Here is a 22,699-nt window from a genome sequence, read left to right on the forward strand (position 1 = left end):
AATAAAATATTTAAACAAATATTTTCATAAGAGGTTTTTAAACATATTGCATCATGTCTGCCACATAAGAAAAATAAAAGCAAGATTGAAATTGAACCACACATTCATGTAGAGACATGCAAAATTCAACATTAAAAGCAACTGAAAATGAACAACAAATGTCAACAAGTTTATGTCTCGCACTGAAACATTAACCAAAGTAATTGAGATCAAAGTCAATCAAATTATTTGTACCGAAATAATTGAAATCAAAGTCAATCAAGTTATTGCACAAATAGTCTAACAGTTCAAGAAATCAATTTCTTGGAATTAAGTTAAACATCCTATTGAAAAGCGAAGTCTTCTCAATGGGAATTTTCTTTTAGAATGCTTTAATTGCTCGAATTTGAATTCTTCTCAATAGGAATTTTCCTTTAGAGTGTTTTAATTGCTTTTCATTTATGGAATTGTCCTTTAGAGTGCTTTGCTTTTCAATAGGATGTTTCACTTAATTCTAGGATCGAAGGGGCATAATATCCTAACATAACATAAATAGGTATCCTTTGAATTTTTATTCAATTTCATTTTCTGTGTCCAAACAAGGGAAAAATGAACATCTTTACATATGTGGAGGTGTAGATCGATCTCAAAGTTTTGACATAGAACGAGCCAGGGCTAATTGTGTATATAAGATTGTAATGTATTTAGGAGCCTATTGACGAAGAAATGTACTATGATGTATCATTAAAACTAGGTTCTTAAAAGAAAACAAAAGAGAAACCTCTGCAAACAAATAATAAGTCCTTAAATTCTAATTATAGTAATTAGTAGTTGTACTTGCTGAAATAAAAATTATAATAATTTGCTTCTGTAACTATTATTATTTTTGAATAATTACAGTCATTATTGCTAGTAGTCCTGCATTCTTACTATAATTATTATTGTCTCCTTTGTCCTGCATCAATTGGACTTCATAAGATTTTATGCGTTAAACATTATTGATTGTGAAATGCACTACGGTATTTGTTGCAAAATGAATAATGTTCATTCCCAAGGTACGAATTCAGCAAGTTCAACCTGCTTACAGCCACTATGCAACAACAAACAAACTATTGCAACGATAAGAGGTACAGATTAGTTGTGTTAAATCATCAAATTAGTCTCAATACAAAGTAATTATTATCCTAATTAGATAATATTCATAACATAAAATAGTAACATAATTGATTTAATTTTTTTTAATGAAAAATACTTGATTTATTAAAAAAGAGACAATAATAATAAATTTTTAATGATAAAATCAGTATATCTTAAAACCCCAAATACGAAGTAGTAAAGTACGGTTTGGTTGAAACTTCTACTTGTCCGCGAACTGATCCACACGCCTAACCCAGCGGAAGTTCTCGGTTCTTGTCTCATCGCTATGTGTAGACGAGCGGTGTCTCCGTTGGTCGGAATCACAATATTGGTTCCTCTCGTTGCTTTCATCTTCAGATTCTACCACAAACCCCTCTTCCCCAATCAGGTAGAATTACTTTCGAGTTGGGGTTTCTCGTAATCAAAGAAAAGTTTAATCTTTGTGTTTGATGAAGCTGATCTTTGCATTTTTTTTAGAGATTGTTCACAGTTGAAGAGTTGGCATTGTACAATGGAACTGACGTTGGTAAACCCATTCTCTTGGGAATACTCGGGTACACTTTCCTTTTCCCATATACATGTTGTGGTAATTGAATAAGGAATGGAAATAGTTGCTGACATGTTTTACAATCGAACTAGGTCCGTGTTTGATGTAACGAAAGGGAAATCGCATTATGGAGGGGGAGGGGGCTACCACCATTTTTCAGGAAGGTTTGTAATTTCTGGTTCTTTCAGTTAATGGGTTCGCTGAAGAACTGCTAATTTTGATATTGATTTTCTTTGTTCTCCAACATCTAATACGTCATGCTCTTCAAAATTTCTCAGTATATGTCAATTCGTGTCTCAACCTAAAAAACAAATGTAAACACCCCAAAAAGAAGTGAACATCATGATAGGAGGACTGCCATTAAACAATTTTCGTCTCTTTTGTTAATTAAACATGAGAATACCTGGTTAATCAATTCTATACAATTTTCATCTTTTGTTTTTTGTGCATTTGCTTTGAGCAAGTTTTCCTGAATTAGTGCATGTAAAAAAATTGGTCTTACTGTTAGAAAGTGATTCCCATCTCTCTACGCCTATTGTGCTGCTGATAGTTAATTTTTGAATAGCATTTGAAGTAATTACCAGTGCTTATTTTTGTTGTTTTTGTCATAAATTCACATGTGTTGTGAGGGTGATTGGCATGACCTTTGCCATTGACACCAAGAAAGTTGCACTAATATGTTATGAACGCTTCTTTACTTGCAATCAGTCTAAAGTTCTCTTCTTATACTGACCCTTGATTGTCATAAAATTTTCAATATCTACTTTGAATGAAATCACTTTTGTGCCGACTGCTAAAGTCCAATTAGCCATGTTTACCTATACAATTGCTGCTGCTCATGCCATTAATTTTCTCTCAAATGACCTCTTTCATGTACTGACGGCTACTTCCTTCTTATCTCTGTTAAATGTAGAGATGCTTCCCGCGCATTTGTTTCAGGGAACTTTACAGGTAAACTGTAAGAGCTATTATTGCTGTATTTTCAATTGTATGACTGAACTCAGAACAATAAATGATAATGAGGGTTAAAGCAATAAAGTGAAAGAGCCTTGAATTTATAGTATTCTCAGAGATAGACAAAGGTATTACAATTTTGCATTTGATCTTCTGTTGAGCAGATATTCTAATCAGTATGGCCACCCTACGCATCCATTTATCATGAAATGCTTTCACATGCCTTGTTAACCAAACCAACCTTGGATGATAAAAGCGTCTGTATCAGTATTATTTGTCTTGGTGTAACAACGAGGAGACTGATGCTTATCATTTCGTGGACTTGTTATGTAGTGTGTTCAATTACTAAGTAATAATAATTTCAAATGTAAGGTTTAACTTAGAGAGACTAGGGTATATTTATGTTTTTAGAAATTTCGCGGGAGAGCATAGACATTTTCTCAGACAAATTATGTAATATTCATTAACATGCTATCTTCTGCATGTGAAAATACAACATATTGGTGTATATCAATTCATTTCTTGTGATTTTTTTCATTGTTACTGCGATACTATCTGTTTTGGCTTCATTGATTTATATATTTCAATTTCTGTTCTCTTTAATACAGGTGATGGACTCACAGACTCACTGCATGGTTTATCCAGCACTGAGGTAATAAATTTTGTGTGCCCTTTCTTGTGAAGATGTGTATGTTCTATAAGTGCCATACAGCTTAGAACCGAGTAGCCTTGTTCTTTCCTATGCCTTCACAGATAATACATATTTTAGAATTAATTATTGTATTGGGGGAAGGTAAGGAAGGACTGCTTTAGGGTTACCTCTGTATTGTAATGTTTGGTCATTGGTGATATTCTCTCTTTAATTATAAATCATGGTACTTTAGCCTGATCCTTTCTCTTTTTTCAAAGCATCGGATTCCCTTTTCACCATAGCGTTTTGATGTATTTAGTATTCACATGAATGAATGGCAATGAAGAAACCAACCTCATCCTTTGTATTCGAATCAGCTGTGAATTGAATGTTGCCCCTTCTGTTATGTACTTATGTCAATAAAATTTGCTTGATTTCCATTTTGTGTGAATAAATACATTGTGTTTGTAGGTGAAAAGTGTTGTTGAATGGAGAGACTTCTACTTCAGAACCTACATGTGAGTACTAGTTACATCTTGTATTAACTCTTCCATGAGTTGGGCATTCGGAGAATCGCGACAAAATTATTCGAACTTAATGGTGAGGAATTCTGGAACCCCCTGACCTGCACCAAAAAGAAAGTGAAATAGATAAATGAAGGAAGATACTTAGATAAAACAGTTATTTCATGCCATTTTCCAATGTTGATTTTCTGGAAAAATGGTATTGACACTTTCATTTAAAGAGCATTTTCACAATTTTTCGTGGTAACATAACTAGCAGACACATTATCTACATCTCCCTATGTTGTATGGTGGTTGGCGGTTAAGGCATTTGTCATATGACCTAATGATGTCCTCTCTTATGTTGTTCAAAATCATGATTATGAAAAGATTTCCAATTCTTTCGCATACATGGACCTGTTTAAGAAGAAAATAACTTTCATACTACTTTCTTAAGCATCTAGCTGAGCTGTGCAACTGTCTTACATTGGTTTAGATGTTAGGGGCAGCTAACCTTGAACCCTTCTTTGTTTGCTCTTCAACAGTTATCTTCTTATGTTGACTCTGGGTACGGTGGCTTAAGTATGTCTTGGGGCCAATTCACTATAGTTAGTATGTACCTTTTAATATTATAAAGAAATACAAATAAGAAGAGGTTTTATGTGTTTTTTCCTTTTACTGTTTCACAGCGATAATTGAAGATTTAGTATTTAGCAATTTACTCCTGATTGTCAGATTTGTTGGTAAGCTAGTTGGTCGCTACTATGATAGCCAAGGGAATGCCACAAAATATTTGAAAGGGGTTGAAGCAAAGGCGGCTAGAGGTGCACAGCTTTTGGAAAAACAGAAGAAGGAAGAAGCCAAGCAACCTAGTTGCAATTCAAGGTGGAGTCAGGGAGAAGGCGGAGAGGTAACAATTTTCATGATTTTAAAAACATTGTTATCTACGAACCATGTGATGAGTTTAGCTTGCCAGTTTCTATAATGTTTTTTTGGGACTCATTTTTGAAATTGGGTTGATAAGTTCATTACGACTTGGCCACTGCCTCCCCATTGTGGATACTGGAGTTTCGGTTCCATCCTGGCGAACCCCCTAATCGTCGTTTTACCTGCTGATCAAGTTTGAAACTGTTTGTACCTTGCTGTCATCATTGACTCTTATATCCAAGTTTAACTGTTTTGGTCAGGTTTGGTGCGAGGACGGCTTCCCAAGATTAGTTCAGCGACCTTTAGAAATCGCTCTGACTGGGAAAATGAGTAAGCGATGTGCTTGCTTCAGGGAAGAACAGCTAGACCAGCCTGGGCTAGAAGTCTATGCAGGTTGTGAATATCTTGCCCAGACGTGTCGTGTCTGAATCATGCCAGTGTAGAGCAGGTAGAAAAATAGCAATGTGGGAAACACGGAACAAGAAATTGATATGTATATCTATATCAATGATGTCGTGTTTGAATCATTCTGTACATTAATTATGAACAGTTCTTGATTTGATTGTTATGGATCCTCAATTTTGTGAATTTTATTCTCCTTTTTTTGGTTGATTTCTTTGCATTTTTTTTGTTTCATATGCTTTGTTGCCTTGCCTTCCAATTTACTTGTCAAGAAAATGAAAAAAAAGAAAAGAAAAGAAGCCTGCTAATTTTGTATGCTTTTGCTTTTGTTGTGTTTGGTTTCTTCATGCTTTGTTGCCGTCCCATGTCAGAAGCCATTGTAGAAAACAAAAAACTTCTTTGAACTCTACTGGATATCTCAACTAATGTTGAGAGTGACTCTAGAAATGAAGAATCCAAGAAAGCATTAAAGCATCTGGGCCAGCTATGAATCTGTCAAAGTAAGTGAAATTGAGCTCACTTCCTGCATCTATAAGAAGCATCCAGTAATCTCCTCAAATCCACCATGTTCTGATTATATTCACATGTTAGGCATTAAGCATGCAACGCAAACTGTGGCCAGACGCCGTGGATGGTGAATTTGTAAAGACTATGGATTGACATCTCAGCTTTGCTTTCTTTCTTCCAGAATTACAAATTGACTATCCACGTTTTTGGCCACATATTGCGAAGGAGAAATAGATCTAGGGACTCGTCAATTCCTTCATCTTCATAATATCCCATAAAACTGAAAGCTTTTGATGTAATTGTTTGCTTTAGTTATTTGTTTGTCTCTTGTGTTGATTTTTTTTCCCTATGGTATGATATTGAGCATCGATCTCCTTGTTTAATTGTTTCTACCTATCTGGTATATTTGTGTTTATCTTTGCATGATCTCCGGAATCATGAAAGCCAAAATGCAAATGAAGCATATCTGCAGCAGATTGTCTCCCTTCTGGTCATGTAATCTGAAATTTTTCTGTGTTGTTGGGTTTCTATAGCATAGCATAGTTTATGCAAGAACTTTTTGTCTCGGGAGAGTTTGTCTATTTAGATTTGTTGCTTTTCTTGTCAGATCGAGGAACAGTGCCGCTTTTCTCTCCTATGCTATAGTTTCTGTATTCATGAAACTAAGCCGATGAGACCTTATGAGATATCACACACATGAGTGTCATCTAAACTACTGGTGATTCTCTGTTTCTCTTGTCGTTATTACAGAAATAAGGTTACTTGTTGATTTTATTCCCATTATTGACAAGAAAATCGATTTTCGTCACCTCAGTAGCAGCTTAGGGTCTAACTTCTCGTTTCAGAGTCAGTCGTGCTACAGTTGAGCGTTTCTGTCCAATCTCTCTAAACTCTGATCCATTTTTCATTTTTGTGAATTTTTTTTCCCATCATTAGCAAGATTACTTGTTGGGCCCAAAATTTACTAGCCATGGCATTGAGGAACAATATGATTCTGTGGCATAGTCGAGAAATTATGGCCAACTCTCAAGTCAGTGTTATTAAAATCGGACCGTGTCAGTTGGAAGAATCTTAAAACTAATAAGTCGGCGTGATTCTATCAAAAGACTAGATATGCAAATGATTTGGAAAAAATCGATCAAACCAGGTGATTTTTTTATAAAAATAGTTGAACCGTGTTGATAAAATTGGATTATTTTTGAATTTTAAATTATTTATTATATATTGTTAATTTATGAATTGAAATTGTGTTTATATATATATTGAGTGTATTGTTCCATATTATGTGAACTCGATTTTCTAATTTTATAGAGTTTTTCTTATGATGATCATATAATTATGGTATGCATTTTTAACATTATTTTTTATGTTAATATTTTTTTTTATTTTTAAAATTTAAACGTCCGGCTCCATCCGGTGACCCTAGCCGAGAAATGTGCGGCACAGTTGCTCATCTCAAGAGTTGTCGTGAATGACTTAAGATCGTTAACCTAAGGAAACATTCACTGAAATATGCCCGTTGAAGGAAATATTATTTTTCGACCGTTGGCAGCAATGAATATTATAAATAGGTCCCAACATTCCCAAATTAGTCCGAACTCAAACGGGGTATTAGAGGGAAAGGAAAACTTTGGCGCTCTTACACCTTTCTGGTTCGCTCTCTCCCAAATCAAGCAGGGAAAGCAAGAAAAGGGGCGACGCGGTAACGGATGGTTTTTCTTCACCAGCAACTGCCGTCTCGGAAGAGGCGCTCCGTTTTCGAACCTCCTGTGGCTTCTCCCAAAGTCCCCAAATCCACCGTTACTATACCGCCACAGTTGAGGCAAAACGTTGCCGTGGAAACCCGGTCGAGTGTGGAAGAATTGGTTTCGATTCTCGCCGATGCTGGTTGCACGTTGAACAACCCCTCGGGTCCACCCTGCCTCCCCGCCGATCGTCACAAGTTCCGTGCACATCTCCATCGGATTTTCTCGTCTTCTGATAATGCCTCCGCTGTTCGCTCCAGTTTCATCTCTGGATTCTCGTCTTTTATCCAGTCTCCTATGAACCTTCGCAGGTCAATTTTACCTTACTTGTGTTCACTTGAATGTTAGGGTTTTAACCTTACTAATTGTAGTCCCTTGTGTGGTCTTAATATTCTGATTTTTGGTCTCTGCTAATAATTGTTTCTGGAAATTAGAAGCCAGATGACTAAAAACAAAACCTTAACGGCGCTTTTTTTTTTTTCAAAATCGAAAACGAAGAAGAACCTGGGTTTGCACTTCGAGAATTGTGCTTGTTTTCTAATTTTCTTCACAAGGAAGCAATAACTAACGTTTATCTTATGGCCTTTGATTTCGAGGGAAGACTTTGGGCACAACATGCTAAAATAGATAGTTAGTATAATTACTAGCGGGTGACTTTCTATTACGTATTTTGGCAGTAGAAGTTGACATGCAATATGCATATAGGTTGGGGTTGCGGTTTTTCTGCGAGTAATACTAAAGTGCAAAGGAAATGGAATTTATGTATAATGAGACCTAATGTTTCATTGATTGGTGAAAAAATGAAGAGGAAAGGACGACACCATTTGTTAGAAAATTACACGCTGTGGTGAAAGGAAGGTTGTTTCTTCAAGGTTTAAATTGTTGAAAACCTAATGCCCTTGTCATTCTTTTCCATGGTCAAACGCCCCTCTTCTTGAAATCGTAACTTCTGTAGTAGGTTTGATCATAGCATGATGGGGCTGTTCCCATTTCCTTTTCAACGTGGCTTCTAGATAATGAAAAAGTGCATGGTACTTCTTCCTCACTTGTACTACTTTTTTGTTAACTTGATGGCATCAATAAACTGTTTGATAAGATTTTTTTTACTTTGAATTTTACATGTCCTGATTTAACACATTATCAGGGTTCTTGCCCCCTTGAATCGTGATGGTTTTGGATCAGCTGGGACTGAAAGCTTAGTCCGACATCTCTTGCTCATCCCATCTATTCAGCTAGACCTCCAGAGCATGCTTCTTGAGAAGCTTCTAGAATATTTTGACATGGACCAGGAACATTGTGGAACCACATTGTCGCTTGAGGATGATGTGGCGAGGCTTATCATTAATCAGTTTAGATGGCTTGATTTCATTGTCGATCCTAGAGCTTTTGCTGATAATTTGATGCAAATCCTTTCTATTTGCCCTTTGCGCTTAAAGAAAGAGGTCATTGGGTCCATGCCGGAGATAATTGGAGATCAAAACAATAAGACTGTGGTTGATTCTCTTGAACAGATGCTTCAAGAGGATTCAGCTATCACTGTACCTGTACTTGATGCTTTTGTGAACCTGAACCTGGATGAGGAGTTGCAAGATCAGGTTTGTCTTCCAATTCCAAATTTCCATTTATGTGCATGGAAAAAAAATTTGGTTGAAATAGTAGAATAATGAATTTTTTATACCTTAAATATTATTAAAGTGCTAAGAAGTGAATCATTTACTCTCTTTTTTAAGAACATAAAAGGCGAAAGATATACTTCGGCTAAGCTAGCTGATTAGATAGGTGTAGCAGACTTTATTTTTTGGAGAATTATGTTTCCTCGGTCTTCAAACATGAAAAACTTCTAGAGTAAGGCTTTTTTTTTTTGTTTCATTCTTTTTTTTCATCATTTCACTGGAATGAAAGGAATACCTGTCTATCTTCAGTTAAGATATGTAATGCTTTATTTCTTTGAATTTATTTTCAAGACTAGGGATACTAAACCTCTTTCGCTGGGCATATCATAACTCTTTAGGAAAAAGCTGAAATCCGCCTTTACTGATATAAAGTCACCAGATGTTTTCTTTTTTAGATTTTTTTGACAACTGAATGGAGAGCTAAGATCAGCTTTCTTCGTTTTGAAGGTCATCACAATAGCACTGTCATGCATTAGAACAATCAATGTGGAGGACATGCCATATTTGCTTAGATTTTTGTTGCTATCAGCTACCCCAGTAAATGTTCGAAGAATAATCTCACAGATCAGGCAGCAGACCAAATTTGTTGGAGTATCAAATTCTCGTGCAATGCAGCATAATAAACTGAAGGGCAAGTCGCTTGTTAACAGTGCAGAGGCATCTATTCTTGATGCCTTGAGGTCAAGTCTTCGTTTTAAGAATGTAAATTCTTTCTTCCAATTTTTTGGAATGATGCACCATTTTACTTTATATAACCTCCAAAGTTAATATTGCCTGCAGATACTTTGCCAGGAGATTTTGAAAGAAATAAATGATCTTGAAAAGCCTCAGGATCATAAAGTCATAGACATATGGCTGCTTATTCTCATACACATGAATGGGGAGTCCCTGCAAAAGAGCATTGAAAAGATTTTGAAGAAGAAAATTGTTGAAGATTGTATTGAGGAAGTTTTGTTCGACCATTGCATTCGTGGGAACAAGGATTTGGTTCAGGTATCTGCAGAAATCATTATACGTAAAAATAATTGAATGAATCTCCAATTGCAATTAAGCATCACATTTTAGTTTAAGTTGCTGAGCGTTTCATTGGTTTTTTGTTAGGATTATTTTCCCGCGTTTCTTTCTTTATCCGAGTACTTGTTGACATGCAAAGAACCAAAAGTGAGGGGATTTGGCACTCACATATATACTTGCCTATTTGAAGAGTTTTCTGATTCCTATTCAAGACAAGAAGTAAGCAACCCAGCTGGATTATTTTACAATGGTTGATGATCGATGCACATGTAAATATGTAATGCAGAAACCTGACTTCAAGTTTTTATCTAGGTTCTTGGTGCACTAGTAGCTCATGTTGGTTCTGGTGTCAATTCTGAAGTGAGTTCTTCTTTGGATACAATAGCTTTACTGGCCTCCAAGTATGCACAGGAAATGATTCCTCTTTCATCTCACATAAATGGTAAATTTAACCATTCTTCTTTCGCATGCTTTTTGTTTGGTCAGTTTTTGATAAAAGGTTTTTTCTGATGGGTTTTGTCTTCTATCTCTTAGGTGTTTTAGATTACTTGGAAGGATTTAGCTTTGAAAATCTTCATAAGGCAGGTTTCCAATATTTTTATATTTGTTTGCTATCAGCATGGTGAGTAAAAACTAAAAATATGGTATGCACTTCTTTCTCAATTTTCTAATTGGGAGGTGTATGAGGTGTTTAGCAGTCTCTTGCTGTTGGCTCGATTTGGTGTAGATTGTTTTGGTGCTTCGATTGCAAATGAACTTTTGATGACAGTACGAAAGCAGGTCAAATAAAAAAGAGTCAGTAATTTGGAGTGACTGCATTAGATATTTTTTTTCTTTATCAAATTGATTGACTTATCTCAAGTTGGCAGGTAGGACATCCAGATATGAAGTACAAGAAGATGGGGCTTATTGGAACTCTAAAGATAGTATCTTGTCTTGGGCATCCAAATAATGTCACCTCTTTGTCTTCTTCTCAGGTGTGACTCAGTACTGCAACAGCTCAAGATACTGCAATTTTTGGTATTTAATGGTTAATTCCATCCACACACCCCCCTTCCTTCTTTTCTGATTGTTCCAGGGGGATGAAGAAGCTTGACCTCTTGAACTACTGTTTTCTTGAACTTCTCTAGGCCTCATCATTTTAAACTTTTTCTTGAATTATTGGTATCATTTTTGAACCTCTGATATTATGTTATGTAGTACTGAGACATGTCGTTCTACGGAAAAATTTATTAAATCATATTCCATTCCAAAATGGTAGATGTTAAATCATGTAGAATTTTCTTGAGGTGTAACAGATGATTCCATATTCTGGGATGTATACACACCATTGCTGAACATTATCCCTCCTGCAGAAATCGAACTGTGAGGAAGCTTTGGAACTCTTGCAAACGTCTTTGGACTCTTGTAAACAGCTCTGCTTGCCATTGATTCTTTTTTATGATGAATTGACTGCAATGCTGGACAGTAAAACCCTTCAGCCCACTATACTAGATTGGTACTTGACAACCTGTCTAAGATGTCAACTTATAGGCCAATTAGAAATAATTGGTTAACTAATTCTCCTTGAAAATAATCGTGCCTCCATTTTGTAGGATCGTCAAACATGTTGGAGAGTTTGAATCTATGTTTCTATGTGATGTTGAAGGTGTGCTATCGCCTTTGAAGGACTCATATGGTGGTTTAGAAGGTGAGGTTGTTGAGGGCCTTGAGGCAGTATGTGCTTGTAGTGTCATGATATTATTTTTGTTTGGGTTTGTGTGACATTGATTGTACTCTATCTGTAGGGGAACTGTGGATGAATCTGGATGGCGACATATCTCCTATCTATTTGAACATTTTGCCACTGGTTTCGTCTTCCTTGGAGTAAATGTTTTGCACTGCTTTCAAATGTATTTTGCATTTTAACCTTATCTAAATGTTTGATTGCTAAAGTTGAAAATGCTGCTCTGTGTAGGTCTGTTTCATCCTTACAAATTCTTCCCTCACACTTTTGTCTACTATCTGCTGTAAGTGCATAGTCCTTTGGAAACCAAATAAATACAAGTCATGAAACTAATATCTGGAATTTTTTGTCCTTTCAAATTCTAGGTTGAGGTTGATCAATCAAGGATCTCTAACTGGAATTGACGCACTTCTTGGATGCCCTTTACTCCTTCCTTCATCTAAGGTTAGAGTAGGCAAAGTGCTTTGTTATCGTTGCCAATCTGTTATTTACTTTTATGTCATAGTTCTGTGCTGTTAAATACCTAGAATAGTATCCACTCAATGAATCAAGGATCTCTAACTGAATTTGACGCACTTCTTGGATGCCCTTTACTCCTTCCTTCATCTAAGGTAAGAGTAGAAAAAGTGCTTTGTTATCATTGCCAATCTGTTATTTACTTTTGTATCATATTCCTGTGCTGTTAAATACTGGAATAGTATCCACTTAATGAATCTTTTCTTATCACAGCTTGTGATCACTTTTCTTATCCTTTACTCTTTTTGAGTAAGGTTGGAATTGCTGGACAAATAATCTCAGTACTCTAAGAAAATACAATGGCGCTCGAGTTTGAGGCATTCCTTTTGGTTTTTGTCATTTTGAATGAGCTTTTTTTTTTTTTTTTCCAGAGCTCATGGTGCTCATAATTGCTCGGTTTTTTGTTGTCTTTTTTCCCTTCTGGCTGAATCAGGTATACTTATGGAGAAAAAAAGCGTAGCCTATAATTGCATGTGAGAACATCTCACTTAATGAAGAAAAAAATGCAAAATCTATTGTTGCACCAAAAGCACACTTTTCAAACAAAATTAAGTAGCGTCTAATGCAAGTAGAGCAATTTATGGTATAATATTACAATATGGTCCTGCTTGCTACTACCAGAAGGGAAAGCCCAATGGAGAGACACGGTACCTCTGGGGCCAATCTGTAACTGGAGGTCAGGGGTTTGAAGTGGTTCAGTGTGGCCCTAACTGGGAAAGATTCCATGTTGTCAAAATAATTCAATCAGAGGCCCTGGGTTTGAATCTCACTTGTTGTGGACTCTGGTTTAAGTCAGTGTAGTGGTAGTTGCTATGACATATGAGTTCAATGTGTCCCCTACTCGGAGTCGGAGGGATTCCATGTCATCAATAGAAATCAAGAGGACATCGTATAATGAGCTAAAATTTATTCACGGATGCATGGAAACACAACGGAGGATAGTCCCTTCTCTGTCTTGTCTCTCTGAGTTTCTACTATTAAGTAGCATTTCTGCTATTCAATCATAAGATACAAGAATATTAGAATAGACCTAAGGGAAAAGTGTTGATTGAAGATAAGATGCAAGAAAACCATTTAAGTTGGTATGGGCTTGTTGAACATAGAGATAGCATATCCATGGTGTGGTATTGAGAAGAAATGAGAGTTTAAAGTTAGACATGGTAAAAAGACAGAGGGGGACCAAAGAAGAGACGTGGATTGAATAAGTAATAAGAAAGGATACGGGCTATGTAGGATTAGCAGAGATTATAGATTTACGAAGGAACAAATGGAATTCAAATTGATTTCTTGTATGGATTCTTATACTTACTTGATTGTAAAATGTTTGGGACAAGATGATGATGATGTTGTTGAAAGCAAGCCATTTCTGGCTGGGGGACTGGAACACTACTTATTGGAGAACTTTAAGTATTGGCTGAAGTTTGTTTTTGATGGTTTCTAGTTGTATATCTTATATTTTATCCTAAACTTTTCAAACCTCTTCTACTCCTTGGCATTTTATGAACAATTTTAATTTTGTTTTGATTTCTCTCTCTCTCTCTCTCTCTTCTTTTACTTTTTTTTTCCTCTTTTGGATCCCCTTTTTTCTTTTGTTCCTTTTATCTTGACTCCTTTTTTTAAAGGACTGATTATTATTGCAGGTCAATGGACCTTTTGTCTTGTATGGGCATGGTTAATAAAAGTAGAAGGGAGTTGCATAATATTCCTGCTTCTTTTAACTTCTATGTGTCTATGGTTTTAGCTTATTTACCTATTCCCTTTGTGAAAACGAAGAGTTATTTAAGCCGCTGCTTGTCGGTTTTTTTTTTCTTTTCTTTTCCTTTCCTCTTAGTCATCATTATGCCAATATGTTCGCCGCTATACTCAAAACGATCTAAGCAAGGACATATTGGACTGAATATTCTTTAGTTTTGAAATGAGAACTTATAGAGTAAACTTGAGTTTTCCTGCAAAAACCTATATTTGCATGGAAATGTTTAAAAAAAAACCTTGATACATTGCTCGAAAGATTAGAATTTGACTACCTTGCATATGCATTGGCACAACAGGAAAATGCTTTCTTGTTTCCTTTTTTTGTTTTTCCTTGTCTCTTTTGCAAGCACTTTCAGGAACAAGATATACAGGCCCCAACAACCTTTTGTTAATGGTCGTGATCCTTGAAAATTTCTGTTGGTCCATGGGATCGGTTCTTTGATCTCTATCGACTTAAGCCGTTGACATTCATTCATTTGACTTGTGGTATACCAGTACTTCTCGACAGCTGGTTGGCAGTCGCTCACCGGAATTCAGTAACATATTGCAAACCTCTCTTTATATTATGCAGCAAACTGGATAAGGGAACTGGTAAAGTTGTTTAATTTGACACTTTTTCTAAATTCGTAGTTGAACTGGTTTTGTATTTTAAGAGTGATTTCACACTTCTTCTCTGCCACATGTAGCTTAATGCCTTCTGTACACAAGTTGTTGGAAGATTTCAGTGCACAAGTCAGGCTACGAAAGAAGATATTATTTGTAAACTATTGAAGCGATTGAGGAACCTAATGTATGCTCTAAAACTTCGATTTTTTAAAGAAGTTATACGTATTGATATTATATGTTTCTTCCTACACGTTTAAAATAGAATTAATCGTCTGCCCTGTCTTATACTCTTATGCATTGTTCTGGTCTCTAGGAGTAAGGAAATGATAGCTTGGCCATCAAGCAAAGGTTGAAAAACATTTTTTGATTCTAGAAATGCATATTACACAACACACTCTAACACACATTTAACTGCTCCACTAGCATACAAATCATCTTAATTTACTTATGTAGAGGCTGAAATTGGATGGCCAGAACTATAACCATCAATACTTTTGATTGTAGATAAAATTTGAAAGACGGACGAATTTATGGTGGGTTTGAGAACTCTCCAGCCTTAGTTTTCTTTCAGTGTATTGAAACTATTACCTTGCAGATAGGATGCCATATCTACAGAACTACTGTCTTGTCCACACAATGTAACTAAACTCAAATGGGGCATATATGAGAGTGGGTGTATATATATCGATTCCTCTTGCAACAGTTGAGTGAAATATGTTGCTATTAAACCTTTTTGCCATCACATCTGCCACTGACTTTGTTGCATCGGTATGATAATAGATCCCTCTTGCAAGTCTCATTGTAGGCTGGTACTTCACAGACACATTCTTATCAACCTAAGCTTCTTATGACTCACTTCCTCAAGCTCTATCATTTCCTTCATTCTCATTCTTCCCTTGACTTCTGAGTTTCAATACCTGGATGTGGCTGTAGTGCATAGAAGGGATGAAGGAGTAGCAGGTTTAGGGAGCAATTCTTGACTATTTGGATAGGCACCTTAGATATTAGCTTGATAGGAACTGCAGCTTAGGTGTTTTTTTTTTTTTTTTTTTTTTCCCATTTAGAGATTTGGATGGAACTCTAGGTTGTATTTGTAATGTTTTCCTTGCACAGTGCATTGCCTATGAAGTCTCAGTTGTGCACAATTGTCTTTGCTATTCCTATGTTCTACTTTGAAGAAAAGCCTCTATCTATCTTTTAAATTGTTATCTTTTTTTTATTTTTTATAGTTGGATGAATAATTAGCTATAATTGCTTAGAACAGCGGGCAAGTAAGTGTTATGATGCAACTTGATGAAGATTTTGCTGCCTTAGAATTCAATGATGAGGCTTAAGTAGCAATTCAAAATATAATGATATTGTAACCGCCTTTAATAATATGCGTTATGTATCTTTGAATTGGACCTTAAAAATATGTCCAATGTTTTGATAATTGTACCTGATGGGAAGGATTTAATAATGCAGATTTCTTGAAAGCTTGTTAAACAATTTCATGAAATCCTCTCCTATATCCCTGCCTGAGCTTCATCTTCATGTGGAGCATTCTGGATCTTACCCTTACAGCATGCCGGCCATATGGCACATATGGACAGGAAGATTGAGCATAAGAAAACACCTAATGGTAACTCTTCGAACGGCCAGAGGAAACAGAAAAAGAGCTTGAAGGCATCGATGAGTTCAGAAACTAATGGAAAACTCAGGCAGCCAACAATTTTTGATGTGTTGAGGAAAGCAGGGGCTGCAACTAGCCAAGAGGTCCCAAAGGAGGAGTCTTCTTCAAAGGTTCAAAAATCTGATTCAGAAGATGAACGTTCCTGTGACACTAATGAATCAGTATTAATACAAATAACTAGTGTTGACAAGGCTTTAGAAGCACAGAGAATCAAGTTCAGGCCTCTTCTGGTTCATTGTTTTTCCCTTTTGGCATTTTCCAAGGTATGATCTATGAATTGTTGCTCTTAAATCTAAATTTCTAAAGTAATTTATGAATGTTTGTGCCTTTGTGTGCTTACATAGCATTTCAATGAACTATGTTATGTTTATTTGCTAGTCTGAGTAGTGAAGTCTAAGGTTTTTAAAATCTGTTTGCTTATAACTCTACTTTCTTTTGTACTTCTTACAAAACTCGTAAAATAACATGGAAGATAACTGGGTTGGTTTCCATTTAAATGAACTGAATAATTTCATATGATGTACAATTCGATGCATTGATTGTTATTATTTCCTTAGGGATTATATATGACCTACATTTGCCTGCTTTCTAAGTTAGTTTTGAAAAATAATAGTAGCATCATTTAGGGGTGCATTCATAAAGTCTTGTTTTTCGTAGTGCTAGTGTAACCACTACTAAGACTCTTGAGAGCTGCACTTCATACAAAATTACTGAAGCACTGGGTCACCATCAATTAATTGTTTGAACTTGGCTGAGGCCGTGAGGCCTGAATAGCATAACTTTGTAAGATATATCCAACTTTCAAAGTTGTCAATTGTCTCCAACTTCGAATTCATGTTATGTCGAATAAAAGTGACATCCCACATGATTCCACCAGCATTAAAGTTGAAATCCTATATTAGAACATTCTTAGGAACAATGGTATCAAACAGGCTTGGGAATTGATGTTTTAAAGAAGTTCAAGCCCAAATATGGTTAAGCTTGGCTTGGTCAAGCAGTTGAAAATGTTGAGAATGCGGGTGTAAGTTGTTTATTATTTTGGCTCTATTGACTCGGGAGTGCCCTTCTAGGTCTGAGAACTGTTTGGTTGTGCATAAGGTTGCGATCATGGTGTGTAACTATAATTTCCCCTGCAGAATTTCTTTCACCGACTTTGCAAATTGCAATTGATCCTTATCTAATATGACAATTTCTCCTAAACTACCTTGTAAGTGTTTGAAAAGTGAGGGCATCTGGCTCTTGTATATGGGATATATCTGAATATGATACTTTTGTTGCTTTGAAGTTTACTGCTTTTAATATCACATATTCACTTGTGGAAAGTTTATTGTGTTTTTTTTTTTTGTAATGAAGAATGAAGAGTCTTGTTGCTCCGACCCTGCTGCAGAGGTATGGTAATACTTTATGCGGATTATTTCCATCTTTTTATGGGTAAATGAAAACTTGTTATTTCTTGTGCCAGTTACCTATGTACCTGTACCTCTTGCGCGATCTTCAGTACAAGCTGGATTACCTCACTCCTTCGAGTAAACAATTATTGGATAGATGCTCAAATGCTTCTGCTGCAGGTTTCACCATGATGAATGTAGATGAATTCTTGAGTACAATTAGGCCATTATTTCCAAATCTTAAGAGACATTTTGAGAATGCTATATCTATTATGAAACTAGGTAAGATAATAGCATTCAGTTTGGTTTGGTAAACACTGGAAAATACTTCTACTTTATATTGACTCTTAGAAAAATACTTGCAGGCAATGGAAATAGTCATGATCATTGGAAAGTTCAGTCTCCTTCTGCAGGGAACCCACATATACCCGACCTTATGCTTTCACAATGCTCAGTTTCCACTTTGGTATTTAAAGAAGTTCTTCATTGCTTCAGCAAGGTTAATATTTTTAACTTTGTCTGTGATCCTGCTTGTATGTGTGAGCTGGTGGGTGAGATAGAATGTTGTTTTTTTACTGTATGTCAGTACGTGTACTGCGGCTACTGCCCCTCTGCCCAACCAGCAATTTACTCCAAGTATATGATTGTCCAATACTAAAATTTTCATTTTTCATATTTCTAAAACCTTTTCTTTTTGTCTTGGATATATAGATGCTAAACCTTGCTGATATTCAGAAAGATGAATCAGTCCTGTCAGATTTGCTTCAGGCCTTCCAGGCTATTGAATTATCAAAGAGTGATTTTGCTGGCATACAACCATTTCCTTTGGCTGGGACAATGGATTATTTATATATCAGTGCATGCTCATTTATAGATTATGTCTTGGACATTGGTACGTTATTTTATCCCATTGCCTACTGTTGTTCTGTTTTGAAAACTTTTTTCTTATTGTTTGGAATTTCCTAATTTTATCTGCTCCTGCAGCTTGTTCATTCTCCTTTTTGCTGGCATCAGAATTTCTCCTTACTCTAGAGTCACTTCTAACCTCAGTCCAGAGATTCATCAATAAGTTGGAGGGAGATAGAAAACATAAACACTCTACTAATATCCAGGGGGTCCTACCCACCCTGCGCAAACTGCTAGGAGTTTCTGCTCAGAAACTTCTAAGGCATAACTGGGGTAATGAGAATCTGGAAAATGGTTGGAAGAACAAAGTGAGACCACTCTTTTCTTTTTTTTTTTAAATTTTATGTTTTGTTATTCCTTTTTTTGTCACTTGGAAAATTTTGATGCTTCAGTATGCCTGCGTGGATGGTTTGTGAACTTTCTTTCATTTGCAGGGAGAAACGGTTCAAAAGATATGGCGGATTTTCTTGGAAAATAGTGATTCTACAACTGATTTGCTGGAAGAGCTTTCTTGCTCTATTTTGCCCCAGGTGCATTTGCGTGTTCAATATTAGTTCTTGCCTAGGGTAGATGGGTGACATTAATACGAGTTATGACTTTTATCATTAATGTACTATTACTAGCCATTAGTCAACTTGTCATTTTCTCCTTCGTGAGTCTGTTTTAACTTCGAGTCTTCATCGTCTGTATAACTTTACCAATAGACAATACTATAATAACCTATTTTGGAATATAAGTTATATTATAAAATAAAAGAATCAAAATAGCATGTCTAAAACGTGTCCCAGCCTATCACTAACATGTTGGGAATTTTAAAAAATAAAAAAACAATCGAACACTCTAATTAACATATCCCAGATGTATTTTTAACGTGTCCCGGTGTATTCATGTTGGACACTGACACTCAGTACAAAATAGAGTCTTAGCTGACAGCTACATGATTGCTAAACATTGGATACAGGAAAAAAGAACTGATATCATTGTCATGAACAAGGGAGTTGAAAATGTGAATATGAGTGAACATTGTATTAATATCTAGATTTGTAACAATGGATAGACTGACTTTAAGCTTGGACAGTTTGTCCAATAGTATATTGAGAAGTTAAACTAATATGTTGGATTCCATGTTCCCCTCCAATTTTTTTTTTTTAGGTTTCTTTATGCTCAACAATGGTAGAAGATGATGATCATGGTTTCCCCACCCTATGTTCTGCAACGTTTTTTGCATGGTATAGGGTACTGGTAAGGCGTATCTGACTTTTGCTATCCTAATTACGTCTACCATAATTGCTTATTGATCTCAATATTTGCAATGTTGCAGCATGAAGTGGACCTTATTGTCATTAACAAATCGGTGAGGAGCAATTCAATTTTGTGCTTCTTCCAAATTATGAGAAAGCTAGTAAAGATCCACTTGGCAAAAAGAATTTACTTCCTTATTCGTGCCTCTCTTATGTTTAGGTTAAGGAAATTGTTCTATTCAAGAAACCCAGAGCTGGTGACCAACCTGAAATTGTTGAAAGGCATTTAATCAAATTACAGAAGTCTGTGAATGTTGCGGTGTCACTAGTTAACATGTGTAGGACTCATGACAAGGTAACAAAACAGTGGTGCAAAAATCTCCTCATCCTTGTCGAGTGAAAAACATTTTTTTATCGAATGCTCTTTTATTCCACAAGGCTTGTTGGTCTTGAAAACCTTCATGATTATTGGTGCTACAGGTAACTGTGCATGCGATTGCTGTCAAGTATGGTGGAAAATTTGTTGATTCCTTTCTCAAAGGTACACGCATAACACCTTTGATTTTTCATGGCTGCTGATTCATGGTTGCCTGGAAAATAAATTTAAAAATTCCTGCAGTTTTCGAATTCTTAGAGGCCCACTTTCAAACACACAACGAATCTGTTATTCAATTGGTAAGATCGGAACTCTTAGCATGGTTAACCATCCATAGACATGATGCATGAAATAAGACTCCCACTTGTGACTTTTATGATAAACTAGGTGCAAGAGCTTCAGAAGGCCACAAGAACAATTCAGACCCTGTGTTCTGGAGCAAAGGTTAGTTTTCCATACTTAAATTTATATTCAACACTAAGCATTCTTCACGTTCATGATGATAGTAATTCATTTATTCTTTTGGAAGGGTTTGAAACAAATGGTAATCACTAGCAAGATTCCTGTGACAAAGAGATCTCTGGAACGCTGTTTGTTCCGTGTCAAGGCTCTTCTACATACAACATCAAGTGGATGCTCTTTCTGGATGGGTATGTAACGTAATAAATTAATGGGTTCCTTGTGGAGTCAAACCCTGTGTCTGTGTGTTGACATTTATATTTCAGTTATATTACCTTGTATTATAACCCTGCCAAACAGTATGTAATAACTTCGGTTTGGAATAAGCAGATAGATTTGATTAATTGAGCATCTAGTTATGTCTAGGCCATGCTGCTTTTGTGATGTGGATTTAAAACATTCCTATTGCATGTGGAAATTTTAGTTCAAAATATACCGTGAAGGAGAAAATTTAGTAAGAATGCTGTCATGTTTAAAATTTGGTCACCTGAATACTTAAAAATCAATTGGATCTTCCAAATTCAATTCAATTTTTTTTTCACTTGAAAGTATTATATATCCATTTCTGGGGTGCTGTTGAGGAAACCCATTTTTCTCTTGATTCCGACTTCTTTTCATCAATATTTCATTGTTTTCCAGTTATTCTCTTGTGCCATCTCTATGCGACAATTGGTTATTTGCCCAGCTTTAAATCAACTGTGTATCTCGTGTTTTTTGACAGGAAATTTAAAACACAAAGATTTAATGGGGCAAGTGGTTAGCTCTCAGGCATATGTGGATGATCAAAATGACGATCCTGGTGAAGAGCCGGTTGAAGGAGTTGATGAGGATCAACCTGTTAGTGTTGCTAGTGAGGACGGTGAGATGGAATGAAAGGGAGTGAGCGAGAACAATAATGGGTTTTCTTTTCTATTCAAGCTTCTATTCTGCTGACTGAAGCCATAACGAAGTTAGTTGTCTTTTGGTTGCCGTTTTCGCTGAGAAACTGAGGTATGTTTGTTTTTCCTTTTCTTTTTTTGAAAGCAAGAACAAAATGAAGAAAAGAAAAGTTCCCTGCCAAAGTTGTGGACCGTCCTTCATTAAATTTGGTGTTTCAATATTGTTACCTGCTGCTAGTGATCATTTTCAGGATGAAGCAAAGAAACTGCATCTTGTGACCAGAAGAGAAATCTACATGCCTTTTGTCTGAGATGGAAACATAAAATACATATACTGCTTAGTACTATCAAAAATGTCTGGTACCAAATTTCGACATTAGAATCTGTTTTCTAATCAGAAATCAAGTTTTCAGTTAAAATAGCTATCAATAGGGGATTGTAGAAGATAACGATGGGTCGTTGAAAGCTCCCACACAATATTTTTTGATGCCAGAGTCTGATAGATGCTTAAGGCATCAATTAATTGTCTCGAGCTGTTTACAAATTAGGCTGAATTTTATCCATGATGCTATTTGGCTATGGATCTGCTGGTGAGTGGTGATTGATAAAATATGATTAGGTAATTGTAGTAGGCGCTGTCTTAGTTTTATTTAATGTTAAATATTTCAATCATGAAAGTTTTGTGTTTGTTATCAGGATACGAGCAGAATGTTGCAAGAAATTAGTTTGATGAATGCAGAAATTGGCTCGTATCCTGATGACTGGGCCACAGCTAGATATTTATTCTTGAATGGTATAGCTTTAACTTGGTGGTCGATGACAGATTTAAATATATCATTCATATAGCAGCTCTCTGTATTGACACCCTATCCCATGAGCATCAAACATTTTGTTTTGATATAATATTTGCCATCTGCATTGGCAATCTTCCTTACACTTTTCAGTTTTCCTCAATTTTGGAAGATAATTAGATACAATTTTCTTTTTTAGCGTTGAGAATCAGGATACCTAATCATCTCGGTATCTGTTTTTGGTTAAAAGTTAAAGCAAAGCCAACTGATTTTATTTCCTTTTTTTGGGGGGGGGGGGGGGGGGGGGGGGGGGGGGGGTGGGATTGATACGATTGAGACATGATTGTTCTTAGTTCTTACTATTGAATC

General features: G+C 36.0%; 2 protein-coding genes across 2 annotated transcripts; both read left to right on the forward strand.

Annotated features, from left to right (window-relative positions):
- The first annotated feature begins 1,296 nt into the window (after positions 1–1,296).
- LOC120016234 (membrane-associated progesterone-binding protein 4) lies at positions 1,297–5,266 on the forward strand. The gene is made up of 8 exons (XM_038868907.1): positions 1,297–1,504; positions 1,594–1,670; positions 1,756–1,827; positions 2,577–2,614; positions 3,226–3,269; positions 3,720–3,766; positions 4,487–4,661; positions 4,939–5,266. The coding sequence occupies exons 1-8, from the start codon at positions 1,403–1,405 to the stop codon at positions 5,104–5,106; spliced, it is 723 nt and encodes a 240-aa protein (XP_038724835.1). The 5' UTR covers positions 1,297–1,402; the 3' UTR covers positions 5,107–5,266.
- Positions 5,267–7,193: 1,927 nt separating this feature from the next.
- LOC119980025 (Fanconi anemia group D2 protein homolog) lies at positions 7,194–22,170 on the forward strand. Its single transcript, XM_038822671.1, is given in 33 exon segments — positions 7,194–7,643; positions 8,477–8,927; positions 9,453–9,707; positions 9,786–9,998; positions 10,107–10,238; positions 10,332–10,461; positions 10,554–10,600; positions 10,698–10,799; positions 10,889–10,996; positions 11,375–11,517; positions 11,615–11,709; positions 11,807–11,885; positions 11,977–12,039; positions 12,111–12,189; positions 14,509–14,604; positions 14,700–14,803; positions 16,084–16,166; positions 16,169–16,554; positions 17,645–17,680; positions 17,754–17,961; positions 18,045–18,178; positions 18,391–18,571; positions 18,664–18,893; positions 19,020–19,115; positions 19,738–19,827; positions 19,907–19,939; positions 20,047–20,181; positions 20,307–20,367; positions 20,446–20,501; positions 20,590–20,646; positions 20,732–20,852; positions 21,383–21,651; positions 21,791–22,170. Coding segments are annotated over 32 exon segments (4,503 nt in total). The 5' UTR covers positions 7,194–7,296; the 3' UTR covers positions 21,535–21,651; positions 21,791–22,170.
- Positions 22,171–22,699: the final 529 nt, after the last annotated feature.

This window comes from Tripterygium wilfordii, chromosome 15 (genome assembly GCF_013401445.1).
Source record: "Tripterygium wilfordii isolate XIE 37 chromosome 15, ASM1340144v1, whole genome shotgun sequence".
Taxonomy (NCBI): Eukaryota; Viridiplantae; Streptophyta; class Magnoliopsida; order Celastrales; family Celastraceae; genus Tripterygium; species Tripterygium wilfordii.